The sequence below is a fragment of the Parus major genome, chromosome 20, assembly GCF_001522545.3.
Source record: "Parus major isolate Abel chromosome 20, Parus_major1.1, whole genome shotgun sequence".
NCBI lineage: Eukaryota > Metazoa > Chordata > Aves > Passeriformes > Paridae > Parus > Parus major.
In genome coordinates this window covers 14,409,896-14,429,842 of record NC_031788.1, presented here as the reverse complement: position 1 = coordinate 14,429,842, position 19,947 = coordinate 14,409,896, and the positions used below count along the sequence as shown (strand labels likewise).

Sequence of the window (19,947 nt, the reverse complement as noted above, 5' to 3'; positions counted from 1 at the left end):
CCTCCTACAGGAACCAGGGGAACAAGGACCAGCACTGGGGAAAGATACCATATTATCTCAGTGCAAAGAATTTTTACCTGAAATCAGAGTGCTGGACTTCAGGACTCATTACTCACAGACAACAAAACTCCTTCTTTGACACTGAGAGATCCCATCCATATTCAGCTCAAGGGAGAAAAAACTAATGTGAACTCCAAGGGTCAGACAGGTTAAAACTACAGTGGCAGTTTGCTTACACAGCAGATTACAAAGGCTTCAGTTTCTCTCTATCTGAAGTGCAGTCGTTCAAAACAGGTACCAAAGGTGACTTGCAAATTTATAGACTTCCCTGAAATGGCAGCCTTAACCTTTACATCTACAACTCAGTTAAATACAAGAAATGCCTAGTTTTCTCCATGTATTTGCTAATTTGCAGCCACAAGTGAAGACATGGCTGTACTTTTTAGGCAAACAAGTAAGCTTTAAATAGTGCTGGTAAAAATCAGAAAGCACTACTGGTCTTACAGAGATTGTTAACACTGGTCCCTTGATGTGAGATGAGCAAAGGAGAATCTGGTGTCTGCTGTCTCAGTGACAGCAACTGCTCAGCTCATTCCAGCAGGAAGGGCACCTGCTGCTTCAGCAACAGAAGCAATTTCAGTCTGTTACTTTCAGTCCTATTTGGTGAGAAGTTGTATCCTACACAAGTATTACACCTTTTCTCCCCTCCATCTGAAGAACTAGATACCCAAAAGCTCTCACAGCAGCTATAGGGAAGTGTACTGACTTTGTTTTACGCAACCAAGCACCCTCTGATCTTGTCAGCAGAACATCAGTCCAACTTCAAATCCTGCTAAGGTGAGCAGTAGTTATTTGCCAAGCAAATGCTGGCAAAGCCCATCACTACGGTGTATCAACATTATTTAAATACAGGATAAAACAGGATTAGCTCTGGCCAATCCACAGCACTACTAGCTTTTATTAAAGAGGCTAAGAGCAGAAAATGCACAACATTTACAAATTCAGAATGAAATACTGTTGTCTTGGTAGAAAAGGGATCAAGGCAGTTCTGAAAGAATTGTGTGACTATGTAATCACACAAGGAAAGCCAGGAAAATAGCTTTAAAAAACTGGAAGTTTAACTTTTACTATAAACTGATTTCAAATCTTCTCAAGTCTTCTCTCATTTTCAACATCCCGTCATGAGACAATGCTCAATGCTCACATTGTGTTCTTTTATGGGATAAATGGGTAGTTACTTTATAGAGACTGGGATTTAAAAATCCAATTTATTCTTTCAACTATAAATAAACTGGAGGAGAAAAGCCTTCTAATGTTACCATCTTAAACCTTTAGCAGTATATGTTTGTTCAAGGCAACAAAATCTTTGCATAGGAAGGGTCTAAACCAGACTTGGGTACTCTTGATGATGTTACCTTGGCCTCAAAACATTCCCCTAGCAAAACAGCATTCTGTGATTAGAAAATATAGCTTTAATTCTTTCAGCTCACTTAGTACTTCTAAATGGTATGTAGGTGTTTGTCCAAATACAGTAAATGCAGTAACAAAAATTTTCAGAAAACAGAGCCATTTACAACCATCAATCTTGACAAAATGTGTCAAACCTTTTCATACAGAAACTAGATATGAAACTAGATACACTAGTTCTGACGTGATAACTTAGGTTTATTCCATACCATCTCTCCATTTTGAGTCATCAGAATTACAGAAACAGTTTACAGTCAGTACCCCAGTGAAGAAGCATTTCCAGAGCACATGACTATTACTCCTACTACTACTACCACCATTACAATTATTATTATTATTATTGCTGTCTGGTTTTGGTAATGATGTGATGTCTAAAGCCCTAATTATGCTGGCTGGTTGCTTTGGGATGTGTAAACACAGCAATTAAGATGGTCTCAGACCAAAACTGTTTACAGCTCCCTTGGAGGAGGAAAGAAAGCAGATGCACACAGGTAAGAACAGCAACTAAACCACTCTTCAATTTTCCACTGATACATTGAAAAAGGAAAGTTTTAGGATTATGAAGTGCTTCTCAGCAAAGAGAGAATCTTAAACTTTTCTTACCTGTGCAATAAGCCAGTCCACTAGTTTACTTGCAGGGATTACTGATTTGTACGTCTTTAGGTGGTGGTCACGATCTCTAATTAAGAAAGAGAATTCAGGGAATTCAGGACAGAAATACATCTATTTCTTTTACACTCTAAATCTACATATACTACTGTGACCTACTACTAATAAGAAGCCATCTTTTCTCTCTGGAAAGTTTTAAACTTTTCTAGTAACTTGAATTAGGAAAATACTTCAGATCAACACAAAGCAGTGTTATTTAAAATTTCTCTAGATGTTGTTTTGAGCCATCTTCAAGGAGCTCACATTTCCACCAGAGGCAACCAGAAGATTCATTTCACAGATGTCCTATGCTGCTGCTGCAACTCAGGTTAGAATACTGCCACCAGCAGTTCCACTAAAAATCACACTCTTCTGGCTGGAAACCATCCAAAATCCATTCATGTCCAGCTTACATCTTTTGGCTCAGAACCAGTCCCATCTATAAGCTCCAATAATTCTTCTCTAGTGTTTACCTATTAATGTACTCAAAGACAGGGACTCTACACATTGTGTAGACTCTACACTCTGTGCCTCATGGAATTAGGCAGCTTTTAGTCTATTTTGTCAAGAGAGATTTTCCACACTAGTTCAGATTTTACTTCCTTTAGAAAAATATCACATAGTAGGCAGACACAAATAGAATACACAGTATCCTTTTATGGAATTAGATCATTTCAGCCACTGTAAATAGGAAGGGATGTGTTTAGTTCTTGTAACACAACTGGCACCAGCTCACACCCAGGCCTTGCAGAGAGCAGCACTGTTCTGCAAGAAGGAAAAGGAACCTTATAGTAACTTGAAACTTTTTGCAGTTTTCTTCCATTTCTCTTCTCAAAGCCATGGAGATAGTTGATGGTTTTAGCCTTTAGTGAAATATTTCTAAAGAATTTTGATATAAATATGAGAAGACTATGTGGCTCAGGACATTGAGCTCTAACACCTTTCACCTTCAAGGTCACTGGATTTAATGCAGTTTGGAAGAGCATAAAAGCCATTTTAAGGCTGTTTATTGGCCCATGTGAAATAAGTTTCATGGTGTTGATCCAGTTCCTAGTTCCACATCACAAAAGCCATTACCACAATTAATTTGCATTAATTTGCTCCTTCTCATTGAGAGTCCCAGTAGAGAGGCTGAATGCTGAATGGGCTATGAAGAATTAATTCCTCTCTCACACTTGGGGGTGGTCCTTGCATTTGAAGCTTGAGCTCCACTGGCATGACTGCAGAAGGAAGCACAGCCTCTGGGGCTGTTTTACAGTCTGGATGGATCCATGAAGCAGGTCAAGGCAAAACTTTATTTTTCAGTTCTGCCAAATCAGCCTCTTTCATTAGCACCACACTGTCTGATACTGCCTTTGTCCCTAAAAATCTAATATCCAAACCCCATCTAAAACCCATCCTACACAACCTTGTTCCTTTTACTAATCATCCACAGATACAAATATATTTTGACTGGCTGTTGTAAATAAATGCAGCAGAAATGTCTCTGTGTTTGCAGAATGCAGGGTGTGAGAAATTAGAAAGAGAAGTGGGACTTGGAAAAAAACCCAACAAAACATGACAGCATTTCCAGAAATATGTGTCCTCACAAAAAAAGCCTTCCTCATAGTGCTTACACATAGTTTTCAACTTGTCTTCCAGTAATGTGCTAAACCCAGCAAAAATCTGTAGGAGTTTTCTGGGCACTTTTTCCCTCTCACACACTTTTCTTGGGAAGGTGTGCTTTTGAAATGCCAGCACAATAAAGGAAAACATTAAAATATTGAACACTAATGAGTAGGGGGTTTCAGATGAGAATTCCCAAAACCTTCCTAGAGATGCTGACTCTTTTGAATAAGTTGCCATCAATCCTGGTCCAAGGCCCAGTCTTTCCCTGCTTGCAGGTCAGTGCTGGTCAGGATCAATGTTAGTTTAACTCTCTTTTCTCCCCACTTCAGTCTGCTCTGAACAGGAGCAGAACATGAAACACAGAATGTTTATCCAGAACCACGAATTTCAGGTGAATAGTCAAATATATGGGTGGGAACCACTGAAATTTTGGCAGAGCCTTGCTACCTCACAGAAACTGGAAGAATAGAATATTCTTCACAGGGCCTAGCCCAGTGATGCACTGACACATTGTCCACCACATACCTAAGTGGGAACAAGTTGTCTCACCTCACAACTTCCCAGAGGTACATCAGAGACACATTCATAATTTTCAAAATGTTTTACATTTTATACTTCAATCCCCAAAGTAGCATGATTTGTTTCCAGTGTTGTATATCATCTTGCTGTCAAAGTACTAGCATGTCAGTTTTCACTTGAGGAAAAATACAAAGGCAAAGACTACTGGAAACTCCAAGGTTTCCAGGGAATAAAACTAAGTAGAATTGTATCTCAAGGTTGTCAACAAAACCATTTTGCATAAGTAATTCCTCCAGATCCCTGTGGCACATGTACCTGCTACTCCAAGCAGCTTTGCCAATTTTCTAGAAGGAAGATTGTAACTGAAAAGACAGCATGAGTGAAGGGATCAGCAGTCCTACGATGGCAGATAAAGCAGTGATCCAAAGACACAGCACAAAGCAATGGGCTTTTGCACAACGAACTTAGCAAAAGCTAGTGTCCTTAGGCTAAGGTAAGGCTTGGCAGAGGCAAAAAGTCGTGATAAGAAGACATAAAACAATGACAGCCTGAGAGATTAAGTTTTCTAACATGGCTATCAAAGGAAGAATGAGTAATAAAGAAAATGGCAGGAAGAAGAGCCTAAATACACTGAGAATTAAGTCCATTCAGAAGGATTCTAAAACTTCAGAGAGTTTGGTACCTTTCATTGATTATACAGAGCTTGTGTTGACGATGTCACTAGCAAGGATCAATCCCGATATGAGAAGATTCTCCAGCTGGGAAGCTATTACAAAAATAGCACATTGACAAAACACCACACCACAAGACGGGCCTGTGGGAGTTATTTTGTCCTTGTTGATTTCCTTAATTATTATAAAAGCATTAGATTAATTATGATAAAGCATTAGAGTAGATCCACTTCAGTTTGTGGGAACCATGAGGTCAGGTACATTTTTTGAACTTCATGTCCCATCATTTCTACTCTGCATATGAATTACCATCTTCAGGGGTGAAATGTCTATGTGCAAATACACACACAGCTACAGAACCATTTTGTCTGCCACTGGCAGCATCATGCTTTCCTGCTCTCTCCACACCTTTTGGGCTAAGTGAAATCTGCCACTGTAGAACAGTTATTCTGGGAGAAAAGCCCAGAGTTCTAATGATGCAAATTTATGATTTATGAACTGAACTGTCATTGCAGCTCCTTTTAGCATGACAGTGGCATGTCTCAGTGAAAATTCAGTTGTACAACTCATGGATAAGAGGTCAGTTTTGTTGAATTCATGAATCCAGCCGTCTCCACTAACGGTTTTATTTCCTCATCAGTTTTTTATTTGTGAAAAAATAAGTTCTAAGTGAAAATGCCTAATCTTCAATTATAAATACCTAATCAGAACAACTACAGAGTTCAAGGTGGTTTCCATTATAGGCCAGAAATGTTCATCTGATGCCACAGTAAGGTAATAATATCTGAAAATCGTCTCCTGGGCTCTGGGAAGAGAGTTACCTAGCATTTGCAGATTATCTCAGTTCTTCAGTACTTATTTATACAGAGCAAAGTTCTTAAGATTCCACACAAAACTTCCAGGGTTTCTTCAAATGACAGCTCCAGCTTTTATTCTACTTCAGACTGGCTTTTGTTTGTTTAGGGTGCTCTGAATGACAGAATCCTAGCACCACACTGGAATATCTGTTTAAATCACTTCAGCATCTATTGACATTTTCTATAACCCAAATAATACAGCACCTACAATCCCCACCACATGATCTGCCCCGAATCAGAGTCACTGTGACCATACCCAGCTGCTCACTCCCCGTGAATCCCCAGTGCCAATATCCTCCAGCAGCAGCACTGCAACTACAGATCTAAGCCGTGGAGATGCAAGGGCATTAAGAGAGCCAAGAAAATTGAGAAAATTATTGTTTATAGTAAGAAACAAGATTTCAATAGTAACATCATCCTTTTAACAAAGGCAGATAATAAACACAAGGCGATCACGAAGAGGAACTTACTTTACCACGGGAGTATACAGGCAGTGCAGTCGGCAGTACAGCCTCACCCCCTGAAGAACAGAAGATGCAGAGTGTTAGCAGCTTCTTCCTTTCCAAAGAAACACTGACTAGCTAATGCTAACAAAACTGGGACACTGCTGTCTCTACTCAGCTGGACTTTTCTATTGATTAATACTGATACTCAAAACAGTTCCTTTAGCCTCTCTGTAAAACATTCTTCTTTCCTGGCTTCCAACAGCATGAAATATGTTTTTACCTCTAATTACCTCTGACACCTTCTCCATTAATTCTTCCTCACAACTGTCCCATTAACCAATGTCCACAAGAAAAAAAATGAAATTTATTAAAAGGTATGTGGACATATATGGGTTCAACAGAACCCATTTGACAGACAATTATTAGGAACAGTTAAATATTTATCTCTTCTGTCCCCCTGAACCATCATGCCCAGATTTGGAGCAGACATGTTACCACCTCCTCTTTTAAGACCTTTTGTTACTCTGCTGGGATTGCAATCAGCAGTCTTGGATGCAGTCACAACAGTATTGCTGTTCATTGCTAAACTCTGCTTCCTCTCCCTAATGTGAATGTCTCCTGTGGCATTGGGATGGACAGCCCAATACAGCACGGATCAATGGCAATCTCCCACACAACAGGTCACGGACATTCAGAGGGAGAGCAAAATTCTTGATGGAAATCACAAAATTCCAACTAAGAATGATAATACAAACCTTGGACACAATGTCTTCCAATTCACTTCTTGGCTTGTATGTTCCATCATCATAGCGAAATCTGTACATCACCTGTTCATTCTTAAACTGGTGCTTATCTGAAACTAAAATATCAGCATGATAATTAAAGTTGTCATTTTGTCCTCGCCATGTTCTTTATAGGCCAGTTGGTAAAAATGGAAATTTTTTTAATTTTACATCAGATTCAGTTTATGTAAGGCTTTGGAAACAGTCCTAGTGAAGGGAATTGGGAACATCTGACCTTTCTTGATGAGTTTTGAACATAGTGTTGCAAATTCCCCCAATAGTTAACACAGCACTTACAGTCATTTTTGCAGTTGCCCAAAACTCTGCAGCTCCAAAAGCAGCACCACACTGGTGGCAGAAACTACAGCTGTCTGAGGTATTCTTCAATCATGGTTCTTGTAGTTACTAATGAGTTCCTTCTAAAAATTAGACTATTTTTTTTTTCACACAAAAAAGCCATTCCACAGTAGAGCAGTTAAAATCTTAGTGGGTAATGCTATCTGCTGATAGGCTTTAGAGGTGAGGACACAAAAGATGTTTCAATGTGATCAGGAGCCACTTCAAAAGAAGCAATGGCCAAAATCAGAAAATAATTAAAAAACATACCCAGATTCAGATTTATCCAATGCATCAGACTGGAAGATGGTTGAAGTCTACATCCAATTACATGTAGGTTTAAGCAGTCTCTACTCTAAGGCAAACTATTTCCACAGAAGGTGGAGGGGGGAAACCCTCATCCTGAAGATGGTAATTTAGTAACTAGTAGAAGTTATTTGTTTCACTGAGTACTAAATAAGTGGCAATTTTAAGTATAAACGTGCCAAAACTCAGTGTCGGAGCACTCCTGAATCCTTTGGATGCACCATATGATGAACTGAGAGAAAATATGGATTTACACTATTTAAGATGCATCTTAATCTAGATCTGATTAACCTGAGAAAACTGACTCCTCTGGATGACTGAAGACAATCTCCTGGGTTAGGCAGACTCCAAAGTACCAGGACACAGGCTGAGATTTAGTCTGCCCCTTGCAGAGTGGGTGGGATAATTGTTTAGAGGGCAGACACCAGAAATTCTTAAGACCTTCCCTCACTACATAGGATATCCTGGTCTATAATTCAGATTCCTACTTTTGATTATATTTTCTCGGAATTTCACAGGATCAAAAAAATTTGCAGGATTCAATGTATCCCCTTTTGTCTACAGTTCAATCTCTAAGATGTGCAAGTTATTTACTCCTTCAAGTGTCTGCAGGCTCTGGATTTATGAATTTCTAAATCAAACTGATTCTGTATTTCTAAATCAAATTGAGAACTGAGTTACCAGAAAGTGTCTCGTGTGTCTGGCACACAGATCAGGTTCTGATCAATTCTGTGCCCTGTGACAGGTACCAGAACTTCCCCATAGCAGTCCCGAATAAAACAGCCAGAACTAAAGAAGATAAGGAGGAAATTTCAGGATAAAACACACGGTGCTTAGCATTTAGCAATTTTCTATGGCCCTGCTTCTCAGGCAGGCTAGAAGAGCAATGATGTTATGCCAAGTGAAAACAAAACATAAAATATAATTGCCTAATGCAGAATGGGGTTAAGGGTGTCATTATGGTGTATATAGGGTCTTGCTACATTAGGAGACATAATAGGATACTTTTGTGATTTTCATTACAAATACCTTCCAATGTTTAACAGTAACTTTCACTGGAGACATGAACATCAGGAACTCTGAGGTCACGCTAAAACCAAACCAGATGCATCTTACTGAGGGGATTTGAATAAGGAGAGCAGTAGATCTAACAGCACAACTTTTGAAGTGTAAATTTGTATTAAGAGAAAAAAAAAATGATGAAAGTGTCAAAGTATGAACTTATGGCAAAGTAAAACAGTCACATGAAGTAAGTCTCAGGAGACCTTTCTGCACCAGCAGCACGTGTGCACACTCTGAATGCAGGCCAGTGAGGGTGTGAGTGCCAAAGAGCATTCCTCATTTAAAGAGGGATCACTCCACACTGGAGCCAGAGTGCTTCAGTTCTCCAAAACCAAGTGTTAGTGCTTTTGAGCTCATGCTCAAACTCTTCAAGGTCTGCCTATGCCTATGAAAGCACATCTTTGTATGTGGAGATAGAAGTGTATGTGCATGAAGGACTAAGGGACTGCTTACAACAGATTTCTCCATGTGCTAATTAAAAAAAGCTAATATACATAATTTCTTTAGGATGTTACTGGCACCCTAAAGACAAGTTTGTGGTGCTAGGTAACCAAGAGATTAAAGTAAGACTAGCCTAACACAGCTAGTCTTATAAATGGCTCCCTTATAAATGGTTCCTTTACTTCAACTGATTTTGAAGGGACTGTATGAAAATGTAGACCAGTGGTGAGTTAAGACCCATCTATAGTATTCCTTTGATGTGCATTTTGCAGCTAAACACACCTGAATGCTGAAATTGGGATATTTGCTGTTTAATTAGAGTAGGACTGTGTTGCTCTGTCTGCATAATGTAATATGGAAACAGTAGGAAACAGCAGGAGAAACCTGAATTTAAATAGTGTAATCTGGAAAAAGACCTTTTAGTAGAAATGCAGGTTGCACAGAAAATTTTCATAACAAACATACTTCAGTCATGAGCACTTTTGTACGCAGGGTCCTGTGCTTCTAGAACACCCCTCATCACAACACCTCAAGGTCATGAGCTGGGTGAAATGAAGAAATACAGTCCCTCACTATTTCAAAGAAAGACATTCTTGCTAAATGAGCTGGAAACACCACAAAGCCCCCATTACCTCTTTATTTTTCGACAGAGTCATTTGAATGACCCATCACCTGTCCCTGGTCTAAAAGAGCACTGCTCCACTCCTCTGGATTGCTGATGTCTCATGTGCAAAGCTGTAATTATGGACTGCAACACATTTTCAAACACACATAGAGCAAAGGAATATACCTCATATAGTCCCCAACTAAGAGGTTGAAGAGAAATCAAGCAAGTGCAGACACAAACACTTTCTGGATACCAAACAAGTTCTCCTTTCATGGTGTAAATTTGCCCACTCATTAATCCCCAAAATCACTAAACGTTTTGGCATTTGATGGGTATGGCAGCAGAAAGGATTTGAACATCATGTGAACAGCTTCAGTAAGTCTTTCATGCTCACTTCCAGGGCATTACTGAAATCTGATATCTTTTTATGGCATGGCACACTCACCATGATGAATGATTCCATTTTCCAACAGTGCCTGTCCCAGGTTGACCCCCTCCTCTGGTTTGCTGATCTCTCCAATCTCAGTAAGCCACGACACAAACTCGCTGCAAAGGGGAGCAGAACACACACAGTGAGCTCTGAGTGGCAGCAGGCACTTGCCTCCAAGTCATCAGCCAACCACAGGAGACTCTCTTTGAAACAAGTGTGAAAACTGTTGGAAGCAATGGTACCTCTACCCAGTGGCTTCATTCCTACACTCCTGGAGGAAATGCCCTGCAGAAGATTTAGGCTCTTCCCATCTCTGCCCTTAGCTCACAGTGTGCACACAAAAGAAAAGATGACCTGGCTGCATCTATAAGAATGATGCAAACCCTTATTTTATGGAGCAATACAGACATCCATGGGGAAAAAGATTAGTGAGCAAGGTTAACTGAGGACCTTAAATCAAGTTCAACGGTCAGGTATCCTCCCTTCCCAGCTACTTCTTCCCAAGTTACCTATCCAAGTAGTGTTCATGATTTGCCTTAATTACACATGCTCATTCTCCTGCACTGGCTCTGATTTCTGTCCCCAGTCCCATGGTGTAACTGGATTGGCTTTAATGGAATCACAGTAGGACTCAGAGCAGAAGAATCAACCTACTGAATTCAAGCACACAGCAGTAACAGATAGGATGAGTCCTACTGACAGGTTAATTTAAGGTCATTTTCTGGAGGTGGTGCCTGGCAGATTACATACATCATGCTTCTAATTTATACACAGAAGGTGCTAAGTCTCATCTGCTGCTCATGCAGCACGAAACAGAACCTCTCTGTTGAGGGTCAGAGCTGCACACATGGGCAGAACAAAAGCTAAAAAAGGAATAGATATGTAGGATGCTATTCATTAGAAACAGGAAATACAAAGAGCAGCTATCACAGCAAACTGGATGAATCCAGCTCTGCCAGAGCCCCAGGGGACTGAGCTGTTTGCCAGGTTAATTAGCAATTATGCTAGAAATGTGTTACAGTCATGGAGAAGAACAAAAGGAATATGTGAAAGTAGAGCAACTTATGGGAAATGTGAGTTCAATAAAACACTTGGGTACTTGCCAATGTGCAGAAGGTTGCTGCTTAACAAAGCCAGTAGCCATGTCTCCACCTGTGGGCTTTAACTAAAATATTTTTAGTTTCTTTTTATTTATCAGCACCGACTGATCTAAACTGTAGGAATTATTTGCATTTTGCCTTTAGAATAACAAAACAACCTCAGGACTGAAAATTCTGGTTTGCTTATGGGCTACTTGGTAGCTGTCATAGTGCAGAAAAAGCAGCGGAATCTATTCAACTATGCCAGGAGAATTCCATGGAAACCAGTAGTTTGGTGAAGCCCCTAAAGTCATATTAGTGATGAGTCAGTCTATCTCCTAAGGAAAGTTATTTTCTCAGTTATTCTGAACAGTTTCTGCAAGTATTTAAAAGCTGAAACAGAATATAAACTGCAGAGGGAGGCAAAGTAGGAATGATCCTCCCCCCTCTCTACTGAGGACACAAGGCAGGGCCCCGCCAGGGACTGCCCCCACACGAAGCACCCCTTGCTCTGGAGTTCTCATCAAGAACAATGGGTCTGTGGCACTTTACAGCACTTAAATGGCTGCCCAAAACCCCAGTGGTACCTACCCTGTTACCTTTCCTGCTTCTTTTATTTGCAACTGTCTCTGGAGTTTATGTGGATTGTAAATGTAAGGTTGATATGGCGAGCCAAAACGGGAAAACAACTGAATGCTACCCTCACAGCTCTGAAGCTTCCCAGTCAGGGGATGGCTTTCTTAAGAGCTGCTTTAACATTTCTATGACATTTGATTCAGAAGCAAAATCAGTAATCATTTGATCTGAAGGTTTTTTAAGCCGTGAAAAGTGCATGATCCAAAAATATTCCAATAGGTTCTTAAGGAACACACTAGACTGTTTCTACAAAGTCGTCAACTCAAAGAGTGGATGGGAAAGCTTGATTTGTTTCCTCATCTTCTCTGAATCAGTTCTCCAGGATAACTGAGAGAATCCTCAGTTCCCAGGGCTGCCATGCTCAGTTCTAAAATCTGACATCCAGGTCAGGACACCATCTCCCAGCTACACCTTGGAAATGAAAGGACTTGGAACAACTGTGTTTCTACACAAGAAATACACAGGAAAATCCAACCCATCCAGGACTGTATAATCTGATCAGATATGGCTGAAATCTCCTGAGGATACCAGATGTTCTCTCTTACACACTCAAAATTTTGCAGTGCTGAAAAGAAACACAGCCAGCATATCATTTACACACAGTGACACCAACACACATCATTCCAACTGTATCACCAGTTACTTGCCTAAATGCCACGAAGAGTGATCAGGAAAATAGATTTCCACTCAAGCCAGTCAGTTCCTGAAGTTAAGTTCAATAAACAGCTTTATAAAAAAATGCATATGATATCTGTGAAAATACTAGGATTAGATCATGCTGTTTCTCCTCCCCCCTCCAAATGATCTCTTGAATTATGAGATGCTATCTGATATTCACACACTAAGAGAAAAATTATTTTTGTGGCCTTGGGACTGCTCTCAGCTGCACATAACAAAAAAACCACTAAATACATCTCACTGCACAGTTATCAGTGACTCCCTTAAGCAGAAGTATCTGCAAAAATAAACAGGTCACAGCCAATATGCATTGTTCAGGGAAATCCCTGGGTATGATACAAAATCTGCCAGTCATGACTGGAATGTACTGACTGAGTTGCACTCAGCTGAGTTTCCCAAGACTATACCAACAAGTGAATGCAAAAAAGATATCAGCAGAGTTACTTGCTGTGGGAACAGCTAGAACATCAGGAGAAATAATCCTTTTTTCAGAGATCAGGATACCTGTAGGTATCTCAGTCTGGGCTCAGTTAGCCATTAGCAAAGGTAGGTCAAGTCCTCAGTAACAGAGTGTCAGGTGGCTGTCAAGCAAACTAAGGGCTGTAAGAAAAGAGACATTTTAAAAGGAAAAGCAGTAGCAGGAAGTCCTGGCTAAGAATTGAAAGTAAGCATAGCATCAGGGAACCCACAACAGACTAATCCATAACAGCACTGGAAGAACCTTAGGTTTCTGACCTGGTACTTCTTTGGCATGGAAAATAGGAACTGCCATAATCACATCTAACAGGTTTCAGTTTTAATCCAACAAGATCAGCCGGGGGGAAAGAGAGGGGGAGGATGTGTACAAAGAAAAAAAAAAGCTACTGCTTCTCCAATATTAAGATTTTATTTTTTTTTTCTAGCAGAAGTATCACCAACCTGTGCTACCAGCCTGCCTTCTGTCAGGCAGAAAGACATTTCCACCCCTGTTACAGAGACCAGAGATGGAAGGGAAATGAATGAATATCTGCCTCAGAACTTTTCTTCTTCCCACAGCTGATCATTTCAGCCAGTAACAGCTGAGGTGGAAAAGTCTTCTTAGGTCAGGAACTGAGCGCTGTGCCGCACAGGACACGTCCCCACAGCAGCCCCACGCTGCCACTGCCAGTCACCCGAGACACCCACAGAATCTCTTCCTTCTGCTGCCTCACACGTCACCCTTCACAATTAGCTTGTCATTCTTTTGTAATATCCAGCTCAATCAAAGAGTTTTTTCCCAGCCAATGAAGTCCTATACTTCTAACAAACCTATCAGGTCACATGATGCACAAAATGTCATTTGTGCCTGTTACACTGACAAACAGGAAACTTCTAAATACAGTCCTGAGGCCTGGGCAGTTCTGCTGGATTTAAGAATCACCTGGAAAGCATTTGCTTGTATACAAGAGTACAGGTTAGGCCACCAACAACCCTGAGCTTGCGGGAGTTTAAGGTAGTTTTCTTAGTCCTTTTGCTGATCTGAAGCAGCTGTTATGACTTCCTGTAAAACAGAGTCAGCAGTCACAATATTCAGCCGGTGTATGATGTGAAACAAAATTATTATTTTTAATAAACCACTACTGTAATGGGGTTTATGGCCTTTTTAATTAAGCTGCATCAAAGAACATCTGATCTGTGTCACAATGCCATCCCCTGAAATTCTAGAGTCCATTAATTGGTGTGAAAGACTTTTTGAATTTAAATGCCACTTACTTGCCAAGAAAGCACTTGGGAACAGTACTTAATTTTCTTCTCCTGTCTTTGATAAGGTTCACTTTCTTGCTCATCATCATTTGGTACAGCTTCTCTCCTTTCTCTGCAATCATGACATATGCATCCCTCTCCATTCCCAGCTTCAAACCTGGAATATAAAGCAGAAACTCCTTCAGATCTTTAACATCAAATAAAATGTTTGCTCAAAGTCAAAAGTCAAAAGGCCAAACAGCAAAAATCGTAGAAACACAAAAATTGATTGACTTACTTTCCATTTAAGGGGGAAATTAGGTAATTTTAAAAATCTGAGTATAAAACTATCATTGGTAAGTTTAACACCACTGAGACACAGCTTTTCTTCTCCATTTTAAAAAGTAGCTTTAAATTTTTGGTTATATCATATCACACTAAACAGAATGGTTTACAGAACATGAAGAAAGTCCAGAGCAAGATGAACATTGGACAGAGCAATCCCAAGCACGAATACAGCCTGGGAGAATGGATTGAGAGCATCCCTGGAGAGAAACACGGGTGCAGGTGGATGAAAAGCTGGACATGGCCCAACCACATGCTCTGCCACACAGGACGCCCCCGTGGGCTGGCTGATGCCCCAGTGTGGGCAGCAGGGGAGGGGGATTCTTCTGCCCCTCTGCTCTGCTTTTGTGGGGCCCCACCTGGAGTGCTGTGTTCAGTCTGAGGCCCTCAATATGAGAAGGACATGGAGCTTCTGGAGCCAGTCCAGAGAAGACCCTGGAGCTGCTCCAAGACTGGAGCCCCTCTGCTCTGGAGCCAGGCTCAGAGAGCTGGGGGTGCTCACCAGAGAAGAGAAGGCTCCAGGGAGGGCTCAGAGCCCCTTGCAGGGCCTGAAGGGGCTCCAGGAGAGCTGGAGAGGGACTGGGGACAAGGGATGGAGGGACAGGACACAGGGAATGGCTCCCAGTGCCAGAGGACAGGGATGGATGGGATACTGGGCAGGAATTGTTCCCTGGCAGGGTGGGCAGGCCCTGGCACAGGGTGCCCAGAGCAGCTGGGGCTGCCCCAGCCCTGAAAGTGTCCAAGGCCAGGCTGGACAGAGCTTGGAGCAATCTTGGATAGAGGAATGTGTCCCTGCCCATGGCCTTAAATGGCCTTTAAGGTCGCTTCCAGTCCATTCTATGATTCTGTGATTCTCAGCCTTCTGAAACTGTTCTGAAAATGATTTCCTGTGGCAATTTCACTTGTGAACCTGAAAAAGCTTCAAGCGTAAGACTTGTTGAAGGTATTTAAATGCTTGGAAGAGCAGGAGACTTTTTGAATGTTCTATTACTTGAAGCCAAAAATACAAAACTGCTGAAATCAATTTCACTTTTGTGAATAAATCGAAATTGGGCAGGCATATTATTTTCTCATCCTTTATTAATCAGCCTATTTAATAATACATTTAAACTAAAAATAGTCTTTGACAATCATATTATCCAGTAAATTAAATAAATACTGCATGACTTAAAGAATGACTGATAACTGAATATAAAGAACATTTCATGTTCACTCTGTACAAATTCCCAAGTACATAGTTCATGCTAACTTGAAAACTGCTGCAGGCAGAGGGATGATCTCTGAAAACAGCACATGTCTCTGTTATAACTATCCTCAAAACTGGCATTTTTTGGCCCTCATCTCTTTAAATTTGCAAATTGCTTTAGGATGACAGCATTTGCAAAAGCTGTTTTGGTGCTGTAGATGCTTTATGTCTTCTAGTCTGAACACACAGTTTTCTGGATATGTTACTCTGGAACTTGCAAACCTGGGCAACTCTGGAGTCCAAAAGAGATACAGATTTTAGACACCTCCAAGACTAGCTGGAGAACAGACAGCCTGAAGTGGTCCTGTACTTCCATGCCTAATTTTAGCAGAGATCAACATTAGGCAGAATTTAAGTGATCAATGTAAGGCTAGAGAAAAGGAGAACTGTGCATTTTTTTGGGAAGAGAAGTTCATCCTTACTGGGTGTAAATCCTGTTGCTTTCATGAATCAAGAGCCTTCTGAGACCTCAGAGCTCTTTCCTAGCTTTTGGGAAACATTAAGGACAGATTTTAATTCTGCCCATGAAGGAAAATGCACAACCTTTTCTCTTCCTCTCAATTATGTGTATATGCATATACATTTGTCCTATAAATTCATTCAGTGCAGTACAAAATACATCATCCACTTACTCTCTCTCTGCTCCCTTTCCCTGATTATGGCATCCAGCCACTTCTGTTTATCTTCAGCAGTCTTGGCCATACAGACAAACCACTTGTTTTTAGCTGTGTTATGAATCTTCCAGCCATTTGTCACCGTGTAGCCGTTACTGTGGTAATCTGCTGCAAAAGACCCAAACACAAAGCACACAGTGAGCAAGGAACCTTGGTCCTTTAACCAAACCAGTGTAGGGCACTTCCAGTAAAATCATCTTCTTTGAAGACCTTGATCCCTGAGGTATTCCTCACTGATTGCCCATGGAACCAGCTGTACTTACCACTCTGGAAGTACAAGTATCAACACGCTGTTCAAACTGACTGAATGCTTCAGTCCTAAGAGCGACACTTGCTGATTTCACCTCTGAAGAAGAACTAAAGTCTTTTAAATACAAGGCCATCAGTGAAATAGTCTGTGATGTCTGTTCAGGTTATTTGTTCTGAATTTTCTGGGGACACACTATCTTCCTGTACTGTAAGAATTTCTGTCCCCATGACAGGGAAACTCTTTATGTGTCAACTGTTTAAAGGACATAATACTAATTCCTGACTTATTACAATAGGGGCAGCTGTGGTGTGGCCTTGATGGATGGAATCAGAAACACACCTGGTCTTCCTGCCTCTGTCAGGATACAAGAGTCATAACAGAACTGCCATTCCCGTATTTTGATCATGGTCACATTCCGTGCTACTAATTCGAATACTAAGACTAGCATTTAGTGGCATTCTAAAGGAGAAGAAAGTCCAGAAGTTGTGCTATTTTAGCTGTAATGGCTTACAATGTAAAAAATCAAAGGATGGAAAGTTTTATTAAATTAGTTTGGATTAGGACAAAAAACCAGACAAGCCTCTGGGAACACATACTTTTAATAAGGTCATTTCAGAAGGAAGGACTAGTGCCTGAAAGCATTTCCAGTCTTTCAACCATGTCAGTTGGTCCAATAATGAAGGCACTACAAGTTCCATAGATTGCTTCTGATTGCACTAGAGGAGATGGACAAGTACTTTTTCAATACCTTCCAATAAAAGATCTGAACTCACTGTGCTCTTAAAAGACAATATTTAGTCACTTACCTGTTCCATCTTCCACATTCTCTACTTCCATTACTTCTGTATTTATTCGGCCCCTGAATATATAAAGTGATCCATTGATTGACTTTGTCCTTTTAGATGTTTTTTTCCCAGTAACTCTGCAATTAGAATGAAGACTGCTAGCAACACATAAGAAAACAGTCTAACACATACATGAATAAGTCAATCTGAGATATGACTATTGAAGGAGGATTCTGATATAGTGACCAGTGGTATATGACCACACCTCTGCTGTTATATAATTGGAATATGTTGCTGTTATATAATTGGAATCCTCATTCAGATTTCCAAGATAGCTGTGTACCAGTGTTAGTACAGCAATAATGAGCTTGCTTTGCCAGATTATGTGAAGGTGTGGGTGCCTTCAAGATTTACATCCTTGATGACTCACTGAAATGCATGTCCATGAACAGCACATGGCCTCGGGATGACAACTGCAGCATCACCTGAGAGCATTACGTTTAACTCCTCTGTTCACCTAAATCTGTGATCAATCTGTGCTATGCACCAAGCTTTAAACATGAAATGAACTATGTTAAGAGGCCAGTGTCACAAGGCCTGCCACGTGTGTTACACATTGTTGTAGGGAAAATTCTGCCAGGGCAATTTTGCACCCAAGTTTACATCCTTATCCATAAGCTTTATAGTGTCTCTGTTGAATTCAGGAAAGCACTTTTCATTATTAGTAATGCTCTGATTTTTATGCCTAAAATAGGCTTAAAACTATCCAAGTGACACCTGTTGTGCTTTACTATCCAAGAATAACCTTGCTAAGCCAAAACACAACTGGTCAAATGGTCATTAAGAGGTGGCAGGTGTCCAAATTCCTGTCAGTGAAGATTCTGCTGTGGCAATTGGTCAGTACCTCCTAAGATTCAAAAAAATACTGCAGTAAAAATCAGCTGGCGGAAAAAAATTCTTGTCAGAGTGAAGTATTTATAATACTTACAATAAACTGAGGTGAGATGAGAATCACCAATTTTTTTTCTGGACATTTTTTCTTTTACAACTACCTTTAGTGACAAGTACACATTTCACGATGACCACATATTTACATCCAGTCAGACTGACAGGGACTATGATCTTGGAGCTATTGGATCCTTTCCTAAAGACAACTCAAATCAAAAGAAAACCTGCCCTGGCAGCCCTAGGGAAACCCCTCAAATGTTCAGCCTATTTCCCTACATGAAACATACAGTTCCTGACATCAGGATTTAACAGCAGTCTACAATCCTGCTAGAACCAAAACCAATACTCAGCCCTGAAAATCTACGTCATCAGTTTGCCAGTCTTCCCTACGCTTCTGCAAAAGGAACTATTGCAGAGCTAAAATCACAGACCTAATTCTGATCCTAAATACACCTTACGCTGGGTTAGACAATCCTACTCCTAATTTACGTTATTGTGAAAAAATAAGATGTCCAGATGGGAATGCTGCATTGTTGTCTACTTATCAAAGAGTGAGCCCAGAATTCTGACTGCATTTTTGAATCAATAAATACTGCACTGATTTCTACAAGTTAGCATAAAAAAATGAGATGAGAACTAAGTCATTTAATCTCAAATAGGAACAGACAGAGACAGTTTCTTAATGAGGTTTGGAGTTTTAAGGAATGTCCGACTAACATGTCCATTGTTTGAGAGCAGCTGGCCAAACTGACAGACCAACACAAAGGAAAAGACATTGATTTCCATTCTAGACTAATGATAAATAGCAGTGAGACAGCAGAAATATCCAAAATTAAAGCAGCTCAGTGATCAAAATATATCTTGTACGTTAGGCAACTCCCAGCAGACTTAATGAAATATTACGTTTTTTAGTGGAAATCAGATCCTCAGCATCCCATCAGTTCAAGTTACATTGTCAGACAAAGGTAAACAATACCAGTCCCCTGAGAAACCCAAGTGTTACTGCAGCCTCCTCCAAAATCAAGTCAAGCCACAGAGGAGCTTGGTAACATCTCCTGTTCAAAAAGAAAGTTCTACTTAAAGGGCACTAGAACATTTTGTTTTCTAAATCTAGTATTCCAGGAAAATTGCCTGGACAGCGCTGGAGTTAGGCTAACCTCAAAGACAAATAGGCTAGAAAAACAGTTTCTAAGAGCTCTGAAGAAGCAAAAGATTAGTACTGAATTAACTGGAGGATTTTTAAGGAAAAGTTTTTGTTAGAAAACATATTTGTGAACTCGGTGTCATACAGAATTTTGCACTTTGGTAAATCTGATAAAGAGTCCAAGTGAAGTGTTTCCTCTCCCCTGTGCCATTTCAGAGTCAGAATGCTTCAGGCAGACAACATTTTAAGTATTTTAGATTTAATGTTGTAATTTTTTTTTT

At 40.4% G+C, this 19,947-nt stretch overlaps 1 protein-coding gene across 3 annotated transcripts in view; it reads right to left on the bottom strand.

Annotated features, from left to right (window-relative positions):
* Window positions 1-19,947, bottom strand: part of PREX1 (phosphatidylinositol-3,4,5-trisphosphate dependent Rac exchange factor 1) — a 127,487-nt gene that overhangs the window by 35,038 nt on the left and 72,502 nt on the right. For 2 of the 3 annotated variants that reach the window (XM_015647498.3, XM_015647497.3), the window contains exons 8-14: window positions 17,596-17,711; window positions 16,498-16,647; window positions 14,305-14,452; window positions 10,196-10,296; window positions 6,972-7,075; window positions 6,241-6,290; window positions 2,071-2,146 (exon numbers count right to left, since the gene is read on the bottom strand). In XM_015647498.3, the coding sequence (XP_015502984.1) occupies window positions 2,071-2,146; window positions 6,241-6,290; window positions 6,972-7,075; window positions 10,196-10,296; window positions 14,305-14,452; window positions 16,498-16,647; window positions 17,596-17,711 (745 nt within the window). The remainder of the gene's footprint in view (window positions 1-2,070; window positions 2,147-6,240; window positions 6,291-6,971; window positions 7,076-10,195; window positions 10,297-14,304; window positions 14,453-16,497; window positions 16,648-17,595; window positions 17,712-19,947) is intronic. The other variant, XM_015647499.3, reaches the window with a different exon arrangement.